This window comes from Quercus robur, chromosome 12 (assembly GCF_932294415.1).
Source record: "Quercus robur chromosome 12, dhQueRobu3.1, whole genome shotgun sequence".
Classification (NCBI taxonomy): Eukaryota; Viridiplantae; Streptophyta; class Magnoliopsida; order Fagales; family Fagaceae; genus Quercus; species Quercus robur.
The window spans coordinates 39,402,378-39,424,608 of NC_065545.1; the positions used below are offsets into that span (position 1 = coordinate 39,402,378).

Below are 22,231 nucleotides of genomic sequence, written 5' to 3' on the forward strand. Positions count from 1 at the left end.
CCTTAATCCAAATGGGTACGCTACCCTTTAAGCAAGCTTAAGCTACAGTATTCATGTGTGCATTTTTTATTATTATTATTTTAAATGACAGTCACAATTACACCCTCAAAAGTCTACAACTTATTATGATGCATCTCTGATCGAGCAAGCATTAGGCCTACCATTTTGTTTTTAGGCTTGTCTTTTTGTTTTACATTATATGTAATAATCACAGGGCTCTTATATATATCATATGAGAGAGAGAGAGAGAGAGAGCATATACATCATGAGAGTGAGGTTACATACATGGTGAACTGTTGCCTCATCTGATGACGAGGACATAAAAGAAGGGTTGTCGACCTTGGACCACGGTCCAAACTGTCAGACTCTGAGGATAATCCATGTGACCATCAGTTTCACCTCTAGAAAAAGCACATTTTTGCATAAATTAAACCCATCTGCAAATCTCATACTCCATTTCCAACCTAATTTTTGTTTTGGCTTTAGTTGATTTTAAGGGATTTTTTTTTTTTGCTTTTTTTTTGCTTTTTCCTTCTTAAGTTATCAAGGGACAACTTTTTTAACAACAGAACCTATTGCAATTGAAAAATCATTTCACCTAGATTTACCACTAACTTCATTTATTTTATGCACTAATCACAACGAATCATGTCTATTGAAAAAAAAATATATTATATGCCTATATTGATCATTTTCTTTTCCTCAAATCGTTTCTCTATGTATATGATGCAAGGTTCATCATCACAATTAAATTATATATATATATATATAAAACAAGGAAAAAAAATGCATGCATACACCAAAGAATGAGTTATAGATTGTTTCATTCTTTTGAGAATAAATAGGATATGGACAATGTTTATTACACACAAATTTTATGCGTATTCCCAAAAACCAACTGAAATCATGACTTTAAGTCACAATTTCCAAGTGTCAAACTGTGTACAGTAAGTATAACCCATGGGGCATATGATGATGTTATGAGTATTGGTGTGCCTGATATCTGGTGTTGCAATCCAAATATTTTATGATTATGATCTTGGAAATGGTAACCCAGGTAAGAATTTCCGATAAGAATATAAACGGGGGAGTGGGGTGACGTTAAACAGTATGATCTTAGACATTGCCCTCAAGCACAGCAGCACACTAGATGCAATATGCGTGCTTGCGTGCCTCAACTCTCAAGGATCAGTTTCAATATTTGTTATCAAGCGCATGGATCTACATTAAGAATTTTGATTATTTCAATGAATAGCTTGAACCAGAAAAAGAAAAAAGAATTACACTACAGATTTTAGTTAAAACCTACCAAAATTTTAGCCTAATGCCACAAAAATCCGCAATTCCAACAACAGTTGATAAAGTAGAGGCATAGACAACCAAGACAAAAAGGGCTGTGACAGATGCTGCAGACAAGGTATCCACAGACAAGTTTACCAGCCCTGTGAGCACATTAGCCTGCAAATTAAAACGAGATAAATTGTTAGTTTGAGCTTGAGGAATAAGGTTTGCATAATGAGTGAATGGATCTACAGGGTATATTTCTTACCAGAAGAAATGCACCCAGTAAGTTACGGTTAAATGCTTCTTCAAGTACTGAAGTTTTACTTCCAGGAATGTAATCAGAAAGCATTAGTATTGCCAGCACCTGTCAAGCAAGAGACATTTTTATTGGGAACAATATCATATTTAAAATTGAAAACTACATTACATAGCAGTTGTCTTAGCAGAACTAAAATAAATGAGTGCACAATAGGCAGCTACTGATATACTTGCCATACTAAGAGTATGACACTTAAAAAAAAAGTCAGCTAAGGGCATGGATCATCTCCAGTATTTTATTCACCAGCAGCTTCCAGTTTACATTCAACTATGGACACATACACATAAATTAATCAAAGGTCATATAAGAAGCCTTCTGAAACAACACCTTTGTACATCTTCTACTATCTGAAAAAACGTTCCATGATAGGGTGAATTTTAACTGATTTTCGATGTCAATCTCTATCTCCAACCACTCTTGCAGACCATTTATTCAAGCCCCAACAACAGCGATTGTCTGGATTCATGAGTGCAATTTGCTATATATTGATACTAAATAATTATCAATTATACACAAGGAAGAATGAAGCAATTCAATCTTTTGAAAGAGGAAGACAATAGAAACTTCAAAAATAATAGATTAATTGCAAAATAAAACAGAAAAATGAGTGTTCGTGTTTTACTTCAACTTTCCTTTCCTTTCTTTTCTCACTTAATCTCTCAAGAAAAATTAAATTAAATTGAGAGAGAATCCAGTACCCCCAAAAAGTGTTACATAGGAAGGAAAGAGCACTAACCCTATTATTTTTCCCTAATGTCTAACACTGTTTGTGGTGCAAAAGTAATTCAATTTTAATCCAGGCCTCCCTTCACTACTACAGGAAAATTGTTATTTTATTTTATTTAGCTAAAATTTTCTGTGATACATAGGAAAAATTCTCAGCTACAAGCACAAAGAGAGAGGAAGTGGGAAAATGGTGTTTTCTTTTTTGGGTCTTCATAGGGTACAACTTTGAATGAGGTAAGAGCAGCTGTATCTACTTCATGAGCAACGAATAACATGGCATATTATCAGTCACGCAGCTTGCTTTCCAATATGTGGTGCACTGTCAAGTGTCAACCATATAACCTGGAAGCTACTAATGACAAAATACCAGAGAGGATCTGAGCCCGTCAGTTAAAGCCACCGGGATGTCTAACTCAATTCTCAAAATTCTTTCCTAATGCAAAAACCTGAGTTAAGAGGCAATCTCTGTAACAACCTTACCAGGTTAAAAAATTTACCCACCCCCCTCCATAAAAATTCTTCAATTCAATACTAAGTGAAAACAATCATGAAGTAAACAATCTATAACATATGCATGGATCACACTAAAAAGTCTTCAATTCAATACTAAGTGAAAACAATCATGAAGTAAACAATCTATAACATATGCATGGATCACACTAACGTGCTCACTTTAATGACAGAAAATGCAAAATTGTCAGATTTTTGACTCCTTTTGATGGATATCTTTAAAAGAAAACCATGACCTCTGTATGTGGGTCATTAAACCCTGGATGCATGATTGTACCAGTAAGAATTGCGCAGCAGGTGAGGTCCCTTATTGCCAAACATCAAGAGATGTTGAAAGAAGTTAGAGCTTTGAAGTCTCATTTTTAACTGGCTTAACCCTAGAAGCTAGCTACCATTATTATTATTATTTTTGATAAGTAATAAGATTTTATTAAAACCCCAAAAATATGAGTCACCCAAAGTATACAGGATGTATACAACTGGAGACAAGACAATCAAAGCCTCAACTTACAAATATCCAAGAAATGACAAATAGAAGATGAGAAAATACTGCCCCTAGTGGACATCCAATCCAACACCCCGGTGTGAAACCAGTTGGTTTTGTAGTTTTAGAATTCTGCTGATCCCAAGTATTCCAGAGTTCTTAAAAAGAACAGTTTAAAATCCAGTATGTTTCTTTTGATATCTTCAAAACTTTGAGCATTCCTCTCCCTCCAAATACACAGCATAACACAATGCAGAGCAGCTTTCCAAATAATACTATTTCTATGCTTTTCAAAGCACCATGCCAAGCAGCAAGCAAATCAGCAACGGCTTTGGGCATGACCCAATACACCCTCAAAACAGCCAAACACCATAGACCATAATTCCGAGGCAATTGGGCAGTGACGCAATAAATGATTCACCATTTCTGTTTTACCTTTACACATGTAACACCAATCCAACACCCCACCTCTCTTACACAAATTGTCGATAGTCAATAATTTTCCTAGGGCTGTTGTCCAACAGGAGAAAGCTACTCCAGGCAGGATCTTTACCTTCCAAAGGCTCTTCCATGGGAAACACATGTCACTGGGAGAGGCCAAAGCATGATAATTTGCTCCAATTCTCAAAGCACGAAAATTTGCTCTTCCATGGGAAAGAAATTTTACTGTCATAAGGACTTGTTCCAATCCAGTCACTCCCAGTCGCACCTTTCTTCCCACAGCCTGCCTAATTTGCTCCATTTCATCAATGCTGGGGTTCAACCCAAAGATAAGAAAATTCCTTTGGTCTCTAAAACCTTATAAGACTCATAAACAGCTAAACCAGATAGCTTTCACGCAAGCTTCTTCCAGGAGAAGGTTTGGATGTGGTAGGCAGTTTGCTTTACAACCTGATTAACCTGATTAAGCATATACTCTACCTGCACTATCCCCTCTAACTTGAACAGAACACATTTACGTCATCCCAAAATGCTAGAAACCTGAGAACATAGGGCAGGCTGGCCAAAAGGGCTCTATGATACTGTATACAAAGTGGTCTCCAAAATTTGTCTGAACTGTCTTAGGCCAACCCTAGATGCCCTTGTTTGAGCCCTTCAAACTGGCTGCATCCCAGGACAAAAACAAATCCTTGTACAAAAAATTGTGCATAAAATGATGAGTAAACAAGGAACAGCTGGTCACGTGGTTGTCAAGATCGACCTTAAGAAATCGAATAATAGCTTGAATGGTGCTTTCTCAAAAAAAAAACTCATTTGCACTTTAATTCTTGTGAGAGTTGGATTAAACTCATCATGTCCTGCCTATCCTCCATTCCTCCTCATCCTTTTTTTAAATTTATAATAAATGGAATTAAGAAGAAAAAAAAATCTTAAGCACACAGGATGTATAGCAAGCTTTCCTAAAAACAGAGAAAAATTAGGATAAAAAGGAAATAGAGCCTATAAAATCCAGAACCGAATGCTCTTTACTGTTTCCACAAGTACAAGACCACTCAAACAACACTCTCAAACAAATTCTTCAACTCCATAATCGAAAGCTCCACACCATTAAAACTGCAATTATTCCTCTCCTCCATATAGCCCACATTAGACACAGTGAACTATATTCCAAGCAAAAAGGTTACCATGAATACCAACACAAATCTACCACCCAGACAGTACATACACAACTTGCTCAGGCAGCACTACAATACAATGAATTGGTATCTAGCCCACCATTTCACCACCTCATTTCCACATACAACATCTAATCATCAAAGATACCCATTCTCATAAGGCTATTGTTAGTATTATGATTAAATGATTAAATACATCATCTCCTAACAACTTAAACATTTGGAACAATTGGTAATTTATCATAGTATCAGAGCAGGAGATCCTACGTTCGATCCCTATCTGCACTCTACCTCCCAATTGATATGTTAAAAATTCCTCATATCAAACCCCGCTTATTAAGGGTGAGTTTAGACCCACACATGGGGGGAGTGTTATAATTATGGTTAAATGATTAAATTTACAATTTCCTAACTATTAAACTTTTGGGACAATCGGTAATTTTTCAGTTATCAAACTTATCATATGTAAGAAATTTGCTCCATGCTGCATCTGGGCAAAGAATACTACCACCTTTTTAGTGGCCTTTGTACACCATGCATTTCTCTATGGAAAAACCACTCCATTAGTGCCTCTTAAAAACCTCATGTTAGGAACAAACATCAAACTTACCATTACTTTTTAATCTTCATCTCAACCGATCAGGGCCCATATCTCTTGTGATGTTAAAATACAAGGTTTCCAAGAACAAATAAACTCATTCCAATTCCCAATCATTAAAATCACATACAAAATGAATGCTCCATGAACATGTCACCCCCTCATTGAATATCTCCAAGTAAGAATAAACAAAAGCATCCTTCTTCGTTGCTAAAGAGTACAGATTCAGATATAGCACTGTTAAAGGCAGAGCTGAGTCCCACACCAAGCATCAAGCCAAAACCGTACTCTATGACCATCTCCAATCACATATTGAACATGGCTTGAACTCTCCCAAGCAGCCTTAAACTCCTCAATAGACTACATCCATTGAACCCCTTTAACCCTGCAACAAACTCTTATTTTAGCTAGTGTCCTAAAAAAATCAGCCACTAGAATTCTGAAAACTTATCCCCTATTTTGCTTTTAGACCTCAACCTCTGTCAAATCTAATCAAGCTTAAAACCTCAATCCTTTCCTTCACCATCCTAACATCATAATTGTCGTACAAACTTTAACCACAACAGCCCTACTAAGCTCTAGTCACATCTAAAAGTCCTTGAAACCATAGGCATAGTTTTACATAAAATTAGCAATCCTCCTGCCTATAGTATTCACATGCAAACAAATTTTTTTTTTTTATAAGTAATAAGTTGTATTGATATCAAAAAAGTGACACCCTAGTACACTTCGGGTCAAGTAAATCAAGAAGAGAAGAAAGTGATTGGTTACGCAAAGCGGACAACCAATCCAATAAGGTTCTAAAGAAAAATAACTTGAGGTCTAGCATGGATCTCTCATTATTTTCAACACACCTGCTATTTCTTTCCCTCCAAAGACACCACATCAAACAATGGGGAACAATAATTCATATATGTCCATTTTGATGCCGACCAAACCGACCTTGCCAGAAAGGTAGAAGCCCAACAACTAACTTTGGCATAACCCAACTTACTCCAAATAAACCAAAAACCATAGACCACAAATCCACTGGAAAATGAAGGAAAAGATGGTCAACTGGTTCACCATTACACTTAAAAATATAACACCAATGCAAAACCCAAACCTTCCTTTTTCTTAAATTGTCTATCGTCAGACATTTCCCCAAATCAACAGTCCAAACAAAGAAAGCCACTCGAGAAGGGATCTTCTACTTCCATATGCTTTTCCAAGGGAAAAAAGAATCATTAGGGCCAACTAAAAGACAGTAATAAGCACTAACCATAAACCCCTTATTTCTATCTGGTTTCCAGCACATTTTATCATCCCCAAACCCCCTTACATAAGAGCCATAAATGGTATCCATGAAGCTTGACCAAGCCTCCAATTCCCAATCATGGACAGCCCTAAAAATACTTACATCCAATGAAGTACCCCATTAGTCAACTTCATAAGCTTAGCCACCCTTGCCTTCCTATCTCGGCAAATTCTAAATAATTCAAAATAGTTAACAGGAAGAGAAACTGATCTATTCTAGATGCTGAGGAAGAATTAGACCATGTGTAACGGCCCCCTTGCAAAGGGGTATCCATCAGCCCATGAATTGAGATGAAATCAGAAAATTCATACGTAGACTGAGTATAGCTTACAGCTCCTAACCGCTCTGATGAAAAACAGATTACATTAAAGTCGCTTCCCAAACACCATGGCAAATTCCACCAACTGATAAGTCCTGTCAGTTCCTCCCACATTTTCTGACACTTCCTGTTCAAATAAGGGCCGTAGGCACCTATGAAAGCCCACTCAAACTGATCACCAACATTTTTAAATCTGCAAGAGACCGAAAAATGTCCCACCACTTCATCCACCTCTTCTACAACCCTTCGATCCCACATAAGCAAAATACTACCAAAAGCACCTTCAAAACCCAGATACAACCTATCTATATAAGGACAACTCCAGATACTTTGAACAATTCCTCTTGTAATCCACTCCAGTTTAGTCTCAAGCAAACAAACAATATCAGACCTCCAAGTACGCAGCAAATTATGTATCTGAAGCCACTTTTCCAATACATTCAAACCTCTGACATTTCAAGATAACAACTTCAAATTCATTGAGAAACAAGCAAAGCCCTATATCCCAACTATTACCACTACGCCTTGTCGATGTAGAACCGTAATTAATAGAGCTTAATAGTCCCTTTAGCTCCCTTAACCCTTTCATTCCTGAACTCTTCAAATTTCGTGCATTCTTTTCCTTAGCAGCTCTCTGGTGTAACTCAGCTTCAACAGCCAACAGAAAATTGGTTGCTTGCTCTTCCTATCCTTCATAATAGTTATCCATGGCACCCAAGGGCATAGGGAAAGCCAGTGGTTCAACAGATAGAGGCAACAAACACCCCTCATTTGAGGGTTCGGCATCCTCCAAAAAAAGGTATATGACACCCAATCCTCCACAACAACTTCATCCCCACAACCTGGACCTTCATCCCTTCACATGCAAACAATTGGACTTAAATCAGTGGAGTCTCTTAACAAATTTCTAGTAACTACAGGTAGCTCTCTTCACTTGGAATTCTTCAATTTTGATGGATGCATTCCCCACAACTGTGAAGAGTAATTTTTGTAGTAAAGAGATACCTTTCAACTTCTCTATCTATTGTATGATTGTATGTTAATATATTAGAAAAATGTCCTACTCAATGCAAGGCTCTCGCTTCTACAGGGTGTGGGAGTAGTGGTTGGTAGGCAGCCTTACCTCCAAAGATGCACCTTCCAAGAAACTTCCCACTTTACTCACACAAGTCTCCCCCAGCACACGTGAAATCATCTTTCCCTAGGAGTATTTTTTTTTTTGATAATTAACTTAAAAGTATATTGAAAAAACACAGCCCCGTACATAGGAAATGTACTTTCCCTAGGAGTATTGATTAGCTTTACTTTTACCACCCTTCTCTCTTAATAACCGTGAGTCCTCTTCTCATTAAAAAATTACTATCATCTTCATCTTATTTCTATTTCTCTCTCACAGACCATAGCATCCACTCCTCTGTGTCTCTCCGTTCTCTTTTTTTTTTTTTTTTTTTTTACTAGCAGATATGATACACTCTTTTTCTTCTAAAAACATTGACATAGTTGGCAAGTAAGGTACTCATCTTTTCCTTATACTCAGAAAACATATTTTGTTTTAGGTTTAAGGAGAAGAATACCCAAAACTCCATCCTGGCCGAATCTTCCATTTCGGCCAGTATTGGCCAAAACTCACTGGATCAGCCCGAAATTAGTCGACAAAGGCGCTCACATCCCGACCGTATTGGATTTTTTTTATATAAAAAAATTAATTAAAAAAAACGTATGGGACAGGCATGCAGCCGCGTCGCATACAAGTCCGACATGGGTACGGCTACCATTTAGCCGCACCTATGCTTTCCTGGTATTAATAGACAACCACAATATTTGGTGACTTCAACACTAGATGGAAAGTGAAAATGTCATCAAACTATTAGTACAAGTAAAAGGCAAGTTGGATTACCTGCAAGTTCAAAGCCAAGACCATGGTAACATATGTCAGGTTGCACTGCATAATGTGGTTATATTAGTTTTCTTCACACACTAATTAATATTGTTACTTTAACACACATAAAAAAGAACTTTTAAAAGAGTTAGGATATCGCACCATTCTACGGGAAACTCTTTCAACATGTCTGTCAAGAAGAACAGTTATTATCCTAAAACAGGTATTTAGAGAAATTGTTAGGAAGTCACCTTCAAAGTGTTTTTAATAAGAATACTAGCAATTTTTTTTTTTTTATAAGTAAAACAATATTATTGAAAAGAGACTACATCATCAAAATTAACATGAAGTAGTACTAGCAATACTTACCAGAACAGAATAGAAAGAATCAAGGCTCTTATCCCTGCCCATCTGTTGCTTCTCAAGAAAGCAGATGAATTATTTCCGAAAAATAGATAGTTGCCCAACTGGACACCAAGAAGGTACATACCCCAATATCCTGGGAAGAAAAACAATAAATACTCAACTAAAATTTTGTATTAAATGCAGCAAGAATAAGTAAGAGCTACTAAAAAAGACTAAGTTTCAAATAGGTTCTACGTAGTACAAATAACTGGTTTTGTTTACAGCAAAGGGATATGTTGTTGAAGTGATTGTTTTAAGGAATCAGTTACAATTTTCAAAGGATTTTGGGTCTCGGCTTTTCAATCGTATTTGTAATCTTTCTTCAGTGGAATCCAAGTGAGTTTTGTACGGCATCATACTAACATCTCCCAGGGTTTTACTCCCAATTTTTATCACTTGTACAATTATGGTTACCATGGCTTTACTCTTTAACATTTTTGTATTTTCTTGGCAAAACTTAGGTACTATTACTTAAGTGCAGTACATTGGATTCTCCAATTAAATTCAAAAACATATCTGTATTGACCAATACAGCCCACACAATAGTATCTTTTCCAAGGAGAATTACATTCAATCCAGTTATGCGTTTGAATTTAATTGAGGAATCACATATACTGCACCTAAGGAACTACACCTAAGTTTTTTTCCCATTTTCAATATTAATGGTAATTACAAATGCATCCAGTGGGTACCCTCAACCTTTCTCTTACAAGAGGAGGTGCCAATTTGAGCTAAAGAGTAAAGATTATTGGCAACATTTTTGCAACTATAAATGATGACAAAGTACTATCCTTCTTTGGTTGGAAGAGCAGTCTTGAATACAGAACATGTGTTTAGGATCATCAGATTCAAACTTGATTTAGAATCCAGAACAAGACAGACGTTCATATAATAAGTGATCTTTATTGAAAAGCAGAATTCTAAGGTACAATAGAACCTAGCTGATGCAGCAAGCACTGCAATTATTGCTAGGATTGAAAAAATAAAACAGTCATTGGCAGCTCAAGAGTCCATCAAAATGAATAAATAAATCAAGCCAATCTCTGCTGTCAAAATAAAAAGTGAGTCATTGAGTCAAAAGTCCTAACGACATCTTATTCTTATTTGTAAAAAAGAGTATAATGTATGTGCTATCTTCTGTGCACTTAGAAATAGGAGTTAGACCTCCAGAACTGCTCACAGAGGTATTGTTCTTATTTTTGTAAAAGCCACAAGTTATTAATTTTCTAGAAATGTATGTTTGTGTATTCATCCATAGGTCTAATCTCATATGTAATTATTAGGGTAGAAAAAAATTTCTTCTGTCATTAATATGCTCTTGGTTATTGTAGCAAATCAGTTGAAGATTGGAGCAACAAATTTTTAGGTTGCATTATTTAATGAGAATAAATTTGTGAAACTATAGTAGATTATGAAATTTTCTAATATATTGTCTTTCGGATGGAAGGTTTCAATTTGAAGCTAATAACTGAAGGATGATATTAATTTAAGGGATCTTACAAAGAACATCATACGCATCATTTGGAGATTTTTACTATCAATTTCTTGTAATTTTCGAAAATTTTCTAGAATAAACTTTATTTCTCTTGTTTTTAAGAGTTTAGAAATATTTTAGTCAAATATTGAGTCTTCTAATTTGGGCTGAATACTAACATCACTTTTTTACCCACCTATAATAGCTTGTCACATAAGACTTGTTGTGAAAATGCTGTGAATGTAGCAATATTCCAAAAATTATTATGCCCCCTAAACATAATCCTTAACCCCTTAAACAAAAAAACAAAAAACAAAAAAACAAAAAAAACAAGTTCAAATAACAACAATAAAAATTAGATAATAGCAAAAATAACTCAAACAAAAACAAAACTAGGCCAAACAACAATAAGTGAACAAATTATTCAACAAAAAGCCTATTCAACAACAAAAAATTAAAATCCATAATCATTCAAATATGAGACTCGTTCAACTCATTCCATAACAATAATCCCTAATTTCATTTATCCTTGAAAAAAATATCAAAAGAAATATTGTGGCCGTGAGTTCTCCTTAGCAACGTTGGCTCTTCTCAACTCACAGTTATAGCTAGTATCATCCGTTACTCTCTCCCTCTCTCTTTCTGTCTTTCTCCATTTTTTTCTTCCCTATCATCATTTCAAACTCTCTCTCACTTTATTACTCTCATCTCAGCATTCTTAATTCCCATCTTATCTCTTGTCAGTCCTTTTTTTCTTTTTCTTTTTGTTAGTAAAATGACATTGTAATACTTCATGTTTTTTTTTTTTTTTTTTGGGTGATGTCAATCTATTCGAGTTCTCTCTTTATTAAATTTTATATAATTTAAGTTTCCTAGTGACTATCATAGAAAAAATTCCTAGAACTGCCATTGTGTAAAACCCCATGCCTGAGGCCAATCAAATAGAGTATGGATCAGTAAGGACTTCAATCAATCAATAGGTCTCACAAAATCCTCAAATGTGCGCTATTTCGTTTCTTCCACACTAACCACATCAAGCACGCCAGCACCAAATTCCATACATTAGAGGAATGTTTCCAAAACCAGTTTCACCATCTAAATAGAAAGGATGCTATTGTTTCCTACGTCACCCACTAAATCCCAAACATCAAAAACACTTCACTTCATAACTCATATGCGATCTCAAAATGGAGCAAAAGATGATTCACAATTTCCCCACAACACCAATTTACGATGGATAAACCCCTCTTGATGAGGTTATCAACTAAAAGAATCCTACCCCATGCTGCTGACCACAAAAAGAACGACACCCTCTTCGGCGGCTTAACACTTTTAGGAATATTTTTACTTGGGAATTAAGTCTTCTAGAGCCCTTAAAAGAGTGGAGGGGAGTCTATTATCAATAAAATTTTAGTCTACTCTCCTTTTTCTTGGTGGATGCCAGATCTCAATCTTATGGATTCATGTGCACCATGTGCTCTAAGTAGTTTACACCTTAACCTAGATTGTTGGACCTCTTATACTCTTGGAAAAACTTCAGATTCATGTGAAATCAAGCATCATGTGGGGTTTACATGCAGGCAGCAGGCCTGTCCATTTTCATGTTCCATGTCCATCTTGGTATAATGTGTTTACCACAAAACTTCCCAGACTATTCTAACTGACATGATTCACTAAAATTTCTTGATTTATAATGTTAAAGTCACCTTTTTCCCTTTTTTTTCATTTTCAAATACTGATATTCTCAACAACATATTTAACATCTTTCCAAACTCCTCAAAAATCACAGAATTTCTATAAAAGCTCTACATTCTGAACCTTCAACACATCTAAAAGCAGAACAAAATATATCCAGGTCAAGAACTGTAAATTGTAAACATTTCTACTTGATCCTCACCAAATATGCTAAAAATTCCCTCCTTGTTCTGGCTGATGATATCCATTCCCCTTTCATTAGAAAGTAGATATAAATTCAACCCACGCATCAAGCAAATTTGGTAACCTGAACAATCAAGAACTAAATAAGGCTAAAAACTGATCTCTCCGAAGGAATAGATACAAACAAACATATTCAATTGAAAGTATACCTACTAGAACTAATGAACCAAGCATTCCCGAATATCGTGGGGGAACATTAATTATGGATGTAAGGATCGATGTGGCAGCAAGTGTGAAAAAAAAATTCCAGTGCACACCATATTCTCCAACATGGACCTAGAAGGAAAATGAGAAGACAAGCCTCATTTACAAGCATAATAAGATTAAATAATTGAACTATTAAAATTTTACTTTCATGTAAAAACAGTATGAAGTGGCCAATTTATAAAACTATGAATGAACCATGTATTGAAGTCATAAAAAAAAAATTTCACGTGAAGTGGGTTGAATTTAATATCTAAATGACAATTTATATCAATAGGATCTTAGCGTAGTTGGTTTCCACAAATTCTAATTACAAATACCTAAATCTCTATGACTATGAAAATTACCACAACAAGAACACATATTTTAAGATATATTGATTGAAGTAATAATACAAAAGGGTGAACTACCAGTCATAAATAAATAAGGGTGAACTAAGGTTAGTAAATCCCACCTGGACCCAATTCCACAAAAAGTACCTCAACAACATGTTGATGCAGCCATGGAAGTTTAATTTGTTGCTACTTCAAATTGTTGTTCATTTAATATCATTTATAATATAAATAAATATATATATATATATATATATATTGTGTCCCAATCTTTGGCCAGACTATTCCAAACCTACATGAGACATACCAGAAACCCCATGGATTGATAATGTGGTGAATTCAACCTAAGACCTCTAGCCAAGGAAGCACGGACATGGATACAGGTACGGGTTCGACACGGCAACACGGAAATTTCTGAAAAATTAGGACACAGGTACGGTGGGGATACATATATTAATTAAATATTGAATATATTTTTATGTATTGTTAAAGATTTATTTTTCATATAATATTAAACATATTGCAATAATGGACATTATGTTTAATTAAAGTCTAAGAGTCTTTAAAAATACATACATACATACATACATACATATATATATATATATATATATATTTGATCGAGATCTAAAATATTACATCCTTTAATAATTTAAGCTCATGTCCTAATTATATTTAAGCCCACATCCCAACTATATTAAAGCCCATTATGTGAATGTCATGTCCAAGTAGTTTCATAATACATTGAATACACATTGATATGTGAATTGAAAAAAAAAAAAAAAAATGAGATGCGTGGGTGAGAGAGGGGAAGTGGCTAACAGGTAGCCACTCAAAAGTCAAATTGAAAGTTAAAAGAAGAGGCAGTAGGCCACACAACTCTAAAAAAAAGAGATAAGTTTTGAAAACAAAAAATGAGAGAGTTAAGAAAAATGAAGAGACACAATGTGGGAGAAGCTGAAGAAGCATGAGAAAGACTGAAGATGGAGATGCAAGGTTACATATCTCTTATTTTCCCTTTTTTTTTCTCTTTTCTGGGCATGGGCCATGTCCCTCCCGTTTCCTGGCCATGTCCGGTCATTTAAAAAAAAAAAAAGGCTGCAACACGAGTGCAGCCATGTCACACACGTGTCTTGTGTCTGGTACGTATCGAACACGGGTACAACACTCAAAATGCCGTGTCTGTGCTTTCCAGCCTCCGGGCTTAGGTAACATCCCAGACTAATGAACCCCCCACCTGGTACCCCCCCCAAGGCCTACGGGGTGTTCATTTAAGATCTATGTAATCAAGTCAATTTGTAAAGCAAAATTGAAGCAAAAGTAGTATAAACATCTAGTTATAAGTATTCTAGGGTTAAAATAGTTTTAAATTTGGGCTTTTATTTTTAAAATTTGGCCAATTTTGTATTCAACGGCAGAACTTTATTTCTACAACTCCTGCAAATTAAAGGTATTTTAGTAATTTAGTGGAGTTTAGAATTTTGAAGAGATTCTAAGTATCTTACGCTTATTTCCTCAGAGACCAAGTTAGTCTTTTATTACCTTATTAGGATTTTAGTCTATTAGTCAAATTACCAGTCCCAACACTACTAGTGCAAGAAATAGTCCTTGTATATATTTGTGCTGAAAGAATAGATAGAGTTGATTAACAGAAAAGTGGAGTATTTTCAGTATTCAAACACATCGGCCTTACTGTGTTATTTTTCTCCTTTTCTCCTATCTTTTTCTCCACATTGATATTCCATCATTCACATCATTGTTCACGTGTAAGATCACCTTACTGTGTTATTTTTCTCCTTTTCCCTTATCTTTTTCTCCTCATTGATATTCCGTCATTCACATTATTGTTCACGTGTAAGATCACATGCTAAACATGGAGCAAATTCTATTTCAAATTCTTCCCTGCTTTTTCGCAACCTAAGTGCCAATTCAATATTTCAGATAGGCTTTAAAATAAAATATGACAGAGCTACAGCTTTTGAAGGCCTCACATTTTTCTAGGTACAGTTGAACTTTTACACAAAAAATATTTTTAAACAAAATAAACCAAAGAAAATAAGCTATTCTTAACACACACACTAAATTAGATCTTTTTTCTCACACTAAAACTTTAGTTATTCTTGTACCATAAGCCTTCTTTCTAAAAGTTCTAAACCTTAAATTCACAAATCCTCCTAACTCTCAACCTACCATAAGCACACAGACAAATTCCTCAATTTGTCCCATGTCACATGCTTTGTAGCAAACATATGTTAAAAATTAACTTTTACAATGCAGCTTATATCTGCTACTACATTAGTGGCAAACCGAAAAATTTAGATAAAAAGTTCTACCTGATAGTCCACACCTGCCGTAGAAATAAGACGAACAAGTCCTAGAATGATTAGTGGACTAGTAGATTGAAGTGCAGTCTTCCACCTCCTAAAAAAAAAAACCAATTGTCATTATTACTTCTAAATCATTGAATTTTTATAGGTAATTTACACACACCCAATGGGTCATAGACCCACTACCCCACCCACCCTCCACCCCATTCAATACGGAGGGAAGAAATGCCTTCAGAGCTAGAGTTCATTAACTTCACAACCACTGAATTTTTTATCTTTTCATAATTACAATATTCTCTTCTTTATTTTTATTATTATTGGTAAGGTACACACTGGTGGGTCTTGAACACACCACCTCACCCTCCACCTTGCTCTTACAAAAGGAGGTATCATTTGAGTTAGAAGTCATAGAGAAGTTTAGATTAAATCTTCCATTTCAGGACATTCCATTAAGCTAAAAGTATGTGTGATGTGTAGCCAGAAATGATAAACAGTCTATTATGTTTTCCCTTATCTTTCAACAGTTGGCAAGTATATTTGTAAACTATTGTGACCAAGATATTGTTAATCCATCCTTGTGATTAGTTCATCCTTTTATTCTACTTGCGATCAGTTCATCCTTTTATTCTACTCCTCTACCTTTATGAGTTTTTGGATTCTAAATCTCTAGTTCTCCCTTTAATGATAGCAATTGTTGTCTTAACAAACTTGGCTCAGCCAAACAAAACGCAACCATCACAACAGTTTCCTGGCATCCAAACAAACAACCCCCTTATAAATAAAGCACCAAACAATTTCTCAACTCACCTAATCAAACCCCAAAATCACTGCACCCAAAACACAAAAAAATTGCAGAAACCCAATTCATTTGAATGACACAAACCAAACCAAAAGATCCCTAATTAACACCACCAATGACCAACCTCCGTCCACACCACCAACCAAACTCAAAATCCCATCCAATTCATACATGAACAACCAAAATCAAATGGGACTGTCGCCCAGTCAACCATGCCCAAACACTACCAAATCCACCACAATATCCTAAATTGTCCATATGCCCCACAACCAAACACAAAAACCCCCTGCCACCAATGACGAGGAAGATGGCACAAACAGTGGCCCAAATCTAGCCACCACACTCTCCTAAGCTAGTCCAACAATGATGGCATTGACAGTGGCCCCTCATCTTCATCATCATTGTTGGCCTTACAAGCCCACTTCAAGAAGATGCTAGGGGACACTCAGGACAATATGTGCAAAGTGATCAAGGGCAACAAACAAGATGGAAAGTAAAAATAAAAAATAAAAAGCTTTTTCTTTTATAAGTTTTCGTTAATCAAACTAGAAAAGTGCCCCCCCTGTACACAGGAGGTATACAATAGGAACACTAAATTAAGCATGAAAAGTACTACAATCAAGCAAGTCATGAAAAGTAGAAAAAGAAGAAACACCCAAAGCATTTATCCACTAGAGGTATTACATAATTACAACAAACATGACACGGCGACACCAATTCTGACTAGTCTATTAAAGATTTATAACTAACCTCAAAATTTTGGAAACAATGCTTGGTTGTTGTTATTGTTATTGTAGGGAATTGCAACAAACAAAAGGGAAAGTAGCAAGAAAAGAAATCATAAAAATTAAATTAAATGTAAAAAAAAAAAAAAAAACAAAAAACAAAAAACAAAAAAAAAAACAAAACAAAACAAAAACAAAAAAAAAAAAATCAAAAAACAAAAAAAGAAAGAGATCTAACACAAAATTGATAGTACATGGAGATGGAGTCAATATGCAATTGGCCCAAACTCCAAGGGTCTTTTTCAATTTTACCTACTTAAACTAAAAGACAACCCATGGAAGTTGTTTTATGCATGATCAATCTCCCCATTCCTTTACTTCCCCATTTTTTTAGATTATGGCAACTCAACTCAACTGGTAATCATATTCATATCCCCAACAAAATAAAATAAAATAAGACAATCACAATATCTCTCTTCCTCAGTAATTCATCATCTTTAACAAGCAACCCCCCACCCCCTCCTTTTCTCCCAGAGAATATTTCCTTACTTTTTCTTTCTAATGATGGTTTAGAAACCCTGCACAGAAGAAGCCTCAACTGTTATCAGTGGAAATTGTTACTTGATCTCAGACCATGTAGCTACCAAACATAACATACAAGATAATTATTCACTAGTCTGGGATAATAATAAAGCATCAGTTTGTTAACAAAGAAAAACAATAATTTCCAAAAGCACATTAGTTTACTAACCTATACCCCGACATAAGGTTTAACATATTCTATAACCATTAAAATTGGTTTTTCAAATCAAACGCATTTTTTCCCCTTTGGTTATCAAGTTTCACTTCTAAAGAATAGTATAAACCAACCAAAGAGTATCTTTCTGCAAAATTATACTTATTCTCTCAATCAAAATGAGAGTCATAGCAGCATTATAAAAAGGCAAGTTGCAAAACCAAAAAAAAAACATTTTTCTTCTAGAATCTTGAATAATTAAATTAAAAATTATACTTTGCTCAAACAAACGTGCACGCACACACCTCAAATTATCTTTCTGCCAAATTTTGCTCCTTCAATCAATTCAAATGAGACAAAATCATAGCAACGTAACAAAAGGCCAATTGCAGAACCAAACAAACTCCTCTCTCTACTACGAATCTTATGTAACTAAAATGGTCATTGTATTTTTTTTCATATAAATTCCCCTGCAAAAAAAAAAGGTTCTCTAACATCATAGTCATACATCAATTTTTTTTCATCCTTTTGGCTAATAAGTATCACTTCAATTCAAAAAAATATATGCTTAAAGACGTATAATGCCAAGACATTTTCTTTTAAGATGGCCAACTTCCTCCTTCATTTGCCAAAATGTTTGAGGAAGAAAAGCATAATAGAACTTACACAGATGAGACATTTCGTGCTTGTCGTGAAACTAATGAATTTACCAGTACAAAACTGCCAACTCCAATATCCATCTGACATAAAATCAAATTTGAAGTTTATTAGTTCAAATGAACAAATTCAGATTTGTAAAAGTCATCAACACAATAAATAAACTTACATATCAAGTAAAAAGAAATTCACCGCAACATTTTGAAAGAGAGAATCTACAACCTAATCTTTGTAAGCACTACTAATATAAGAATCTAAACTACATATTCCAAAACCAAAATATTTACTTATAAAAAATAAAGTATGAGGATTTCCCCTCTTATGTCTTTCCTACTTTCACTGTAATTGATTCATTCACTCAATTTAGAAAGATAAATACAAACCAATATTAATGCACAAGAGAATTTTCAGACAAGTAAATTGAAAGGTATAAAATATAAGACATAGCAACTGAAGAGTGCAAAGAACTTTAGATGCAGCAGGTGTTTAGACCCAATTCAGATTGTATCATCAGAATGTCCAATGCAAAGAATAACATTTATTCACATGCTAGACTTAATAAAACACATGGTTTCTACTTCTAACAAAATCCTGAAATCTAGGTGGCACATGTGTCAGCCCTTAGACTTGGCTGGCCTTGTGCCATGTCATCATCATCTATTTCATGCATTATACTCTTGCATCACTTGCCACCACCAGGGGAGGAATGCCATTTGGGCTACAGCCCATTGGCTATGAAAACATATAGTTCAACTCCAAAACCAAAGCAATTAAATAAATTTTAATAATAAGAAAACAAAAATAACAGTAATCAACATCTTACCAAACTAGTACCGTAAGTCTCAGTCTTAGCATACTTTCTAGGAAATATTCTGAAGTCAACAGCCAAGATACACAAGCATGTTAAAATCATCTGCAGCAAATGGTTTCAATAACATGAGTAACAAGTTTTTTTTTTTTTTTTTGATAGGTAACATGAGTAACTAGTTAATGTGAAAACTTTAACATAGTTAACCATATTATACAGGTAATAAACTATTTACTGATTGTGAGACAGCATACCATAGAAACCCTGTATGATGAGATAAACTCCTTAGTATAATGGACCCTTCTTTCGAAAGAAGGAGAAGGAAAATCAGATCTGTACCAAAGAATAAACAAGTTTGTCTTAGCTATATCCTATAGAAGTCAATTAGATGCTTATGGCCACTCATGCAATATCCTAAAGCATATATGCCTATATGGTCACATGGTAATGACATTGCCACTGAAAAATAAACAAAACAAGAGAACCATGCGTTTCAAGTGTTACCTTTTCAATGCAATAATAAAAAACAGTACGATGATCAGCAAAATTGCCCATAAATATGTCCAATCAGCAAGAACCTGTCACGAGTAATGATTACAAAACAGAATGCAAAACTTACATGTATTGAAGGAAATTTTTCAGAGATGATTGGATATCAACAAGCACAAATCCAAGCTAAAGAATAGTTGGTATGATAGAACGACACCCCCTCAAATGCACATTCATTAGCTTAGAGCAATGGTACTCACAAGTAGAAGCAAACACTTACAGTGAAAAATAAGATGTTAGGGAGAACAAGGACAAGAAAATCAACAGCCATTGTAGCCATGTAAGCCCTCCAATCCTTAGAACCAAGGATTTCATTATCATTTTTCTTCAATGACGTGTCTACTACGGAAACAAAACCCGAAAAAAAAAAAAAAAAAAAATTAACAATAAAACAAGAAACACAACATCTGCATTGCATATCACATCAATTTCCACACTCAAAACTCACAGAATCGAATAGCCCAACAGAGAAATCATTGAATAGTTTGTGAACAAAACTTTAAAATAGCTAAATTAGTATAATAAAGTTGGTATAACTCTATCTTACATCTTTTGGTTTAATCTAAATGTAGAATAAATTTAGAGTTAAAGGACTAAAGAACAGAGTGTTGGCATTACCGAAAAGGCGATTGGAGGAAAATGAGTGGCGAAGAATAACGAGAATCTGTGAGAACAATAAGAGCAATATGAAAAAATTGAAAGGACATAAAAATATATGTATAAGAAATAAGATGTGGGACTTACAGAGACTATAGTTAAAAGGGCAGAGACTTCGAGCATGGAAGACCCAGTCAAATTGGTCACGAATCTGAAATACCCAGATTAGAAGAAGAAGAAAAAAATGAGAAGAAGGTATATATAGAATGAAAAATGAAAGAGGGTGAGAGAGAAAGACAAACTCTTCTTTAAGGCGCTTGTTGGGATTGAAGGAGTTTGGAAGTGAATCCATTGATTCCGTTTCAACAAAAGCAGAAAGAATTGAGGGTGTGAGTGTGAGTGTGAGTGTGAGGGGAGTGTTGCACTATAAATTCCCAAAAAGGGTAAGTGAGAGAGAGAGAGAGAGAGAGAGAGGAAACCACTCTGCCTCTTCGCCGATCACTCTCCATACCCCGTCGCCTTCCTCATTCTCAAAGCCTGCTTCGATTATGGTTATGTGGGTAAAAACCACTAGTTTCGTCGCCGGAGGCTAGTGAATTTGTGGCTTGCTGGTGATCCGGCTTGGGAAGGTGATGAAGAATGTGAGAATTGGGTTTTGAAGATTTTGCATAATATTTTTTCGAAAATGACAAATTAACATTTTTTTTTTATATATAAAATGGAAAATTATATTATTAATATGACTGAATCTTAAATTGCCTACTTTTGTTTAAAATCTCTTTATACAAATATTCTTTTAGATTCTTTTTTATTTTACTTGGGAAGAGAAACATTAAAAATGGAACAAAATTACATATTTAGCATTATTTTTAACACAAGTGAGTTACAAAAATCTAACTAAACTAACTTCATACGGGTAAAATATAAAATTTTAAATAATAGATAAAGAACTTAAATTTTGATCAAACCACAAGCAAATAAATTGTAATTTGCCCTTTGGAAAATGTTTCAAGTATTTGTTTTGCATGTAAAATGTGGTTAAATTTGTAAAATATTTTTCATTAACCGTAAAATCCTTTTATAAAAAGTTGTAAAACATTTTATCTTTAAAAAATTGGTAAATATTTTACAAAAACACAGCCACCAAATCTAGTGGCTAGGTCATTGATGCTGACAATCCAATGGCCATATCTGCCACTCTAGTGACTTATGTGGTTCAATGGCCAAAGTCGCTCTTCCAAAGACCTATTTTCAGTGGTCCGACCAAAGACTCCGCTCCAGTGGCAGTTGCTAGCAATTCAATTGCCAAAGCTACCATTCCGTTGGTCTAGCCACTAGACCTCTGACACCAACGATACCAATGGCTAGGTCTTTAGTGGCTGAAATCGCCACCCTAGCGATCTAATGATCAAAGCTATTGTTCTGACAATCCAATAGCTATAATCGCCATTCCGACCAACGCTGGTGGTCGAGTCACTAGAGACACCACTCCATCAATAGTTGTCCGCAAGCTGGTTACCATGCCTCCAACACCAATGTAAGTCATGCAAAGTAACAAAAGAAGAAACATCTAAAGCATCTATTCATTATAGGTATTACAAAATTGCAACAAACATGTAGTCGATTCTGACTAATTTGTTAAAGATTC

At 34.9% G+C, this 22,231-nt stretch overlaps 1 protein-coding gene across 4 annotated transcripts; it reads right to left on the reverse strand.

The window, feature by feature from the left end:
- Nucleotides 1-1,190: 1,190 nt before the first annotated feature.
- LOC126709042 (uncharacterized protein At4g17910) lies at nucleotides 1,191-21,278 on the reverse strand. 4 transcript variants are annotated; one of them, XM_050409113.1, is made up of 17 exons: nucleotides 20,886-21,278; nucleotides 20,731-20,794; nucleotides 20,605-20,650; nucleotides 20,207-20,328; nucleotides 19,942-20,015; nucleotides 19,692-19,770; nucleotides 19,453-19,542; nucleotides 18,639-18,712; nucleotides 15,719-15,806; nucleotides 12,999-13,125; nucleotides 12,809-12,913; nucleotides 9,402-9,531; nucleotides 9,195-9,246; nucleotides 9,051-9,095; nucleotides 1,550-1,648; nucleotides 1,310-1,458; nucleotides 1,191-1,221 (listed from the first exon to the last, which is right to left on the reverse strand). In XM_050409113.1, coding segments are annotated over exons 1-17 (1,395 nt in total). In that variant the 5' UTR covers nucleotides 20,936-21,278; the 3' UTR covers nucleotides 1,191-1,220. The 4 variants fall into 4 exon arrangements, with proteins under 4 accessions (XP_050265070.1, XP_050265071.1, XP_050265069.1 ...); XM_050409114.1 differs by having other exon boundaries at nucleotides 1,191-1,458; nucleotides 20,207-20,325; XM_050409112.1 differs by having other exon boundaries at nucleotides 1,191-1,458.
- Between the last annotated feature and the right edge of the window lie 953 nt (nucleotides 21,279-22,231).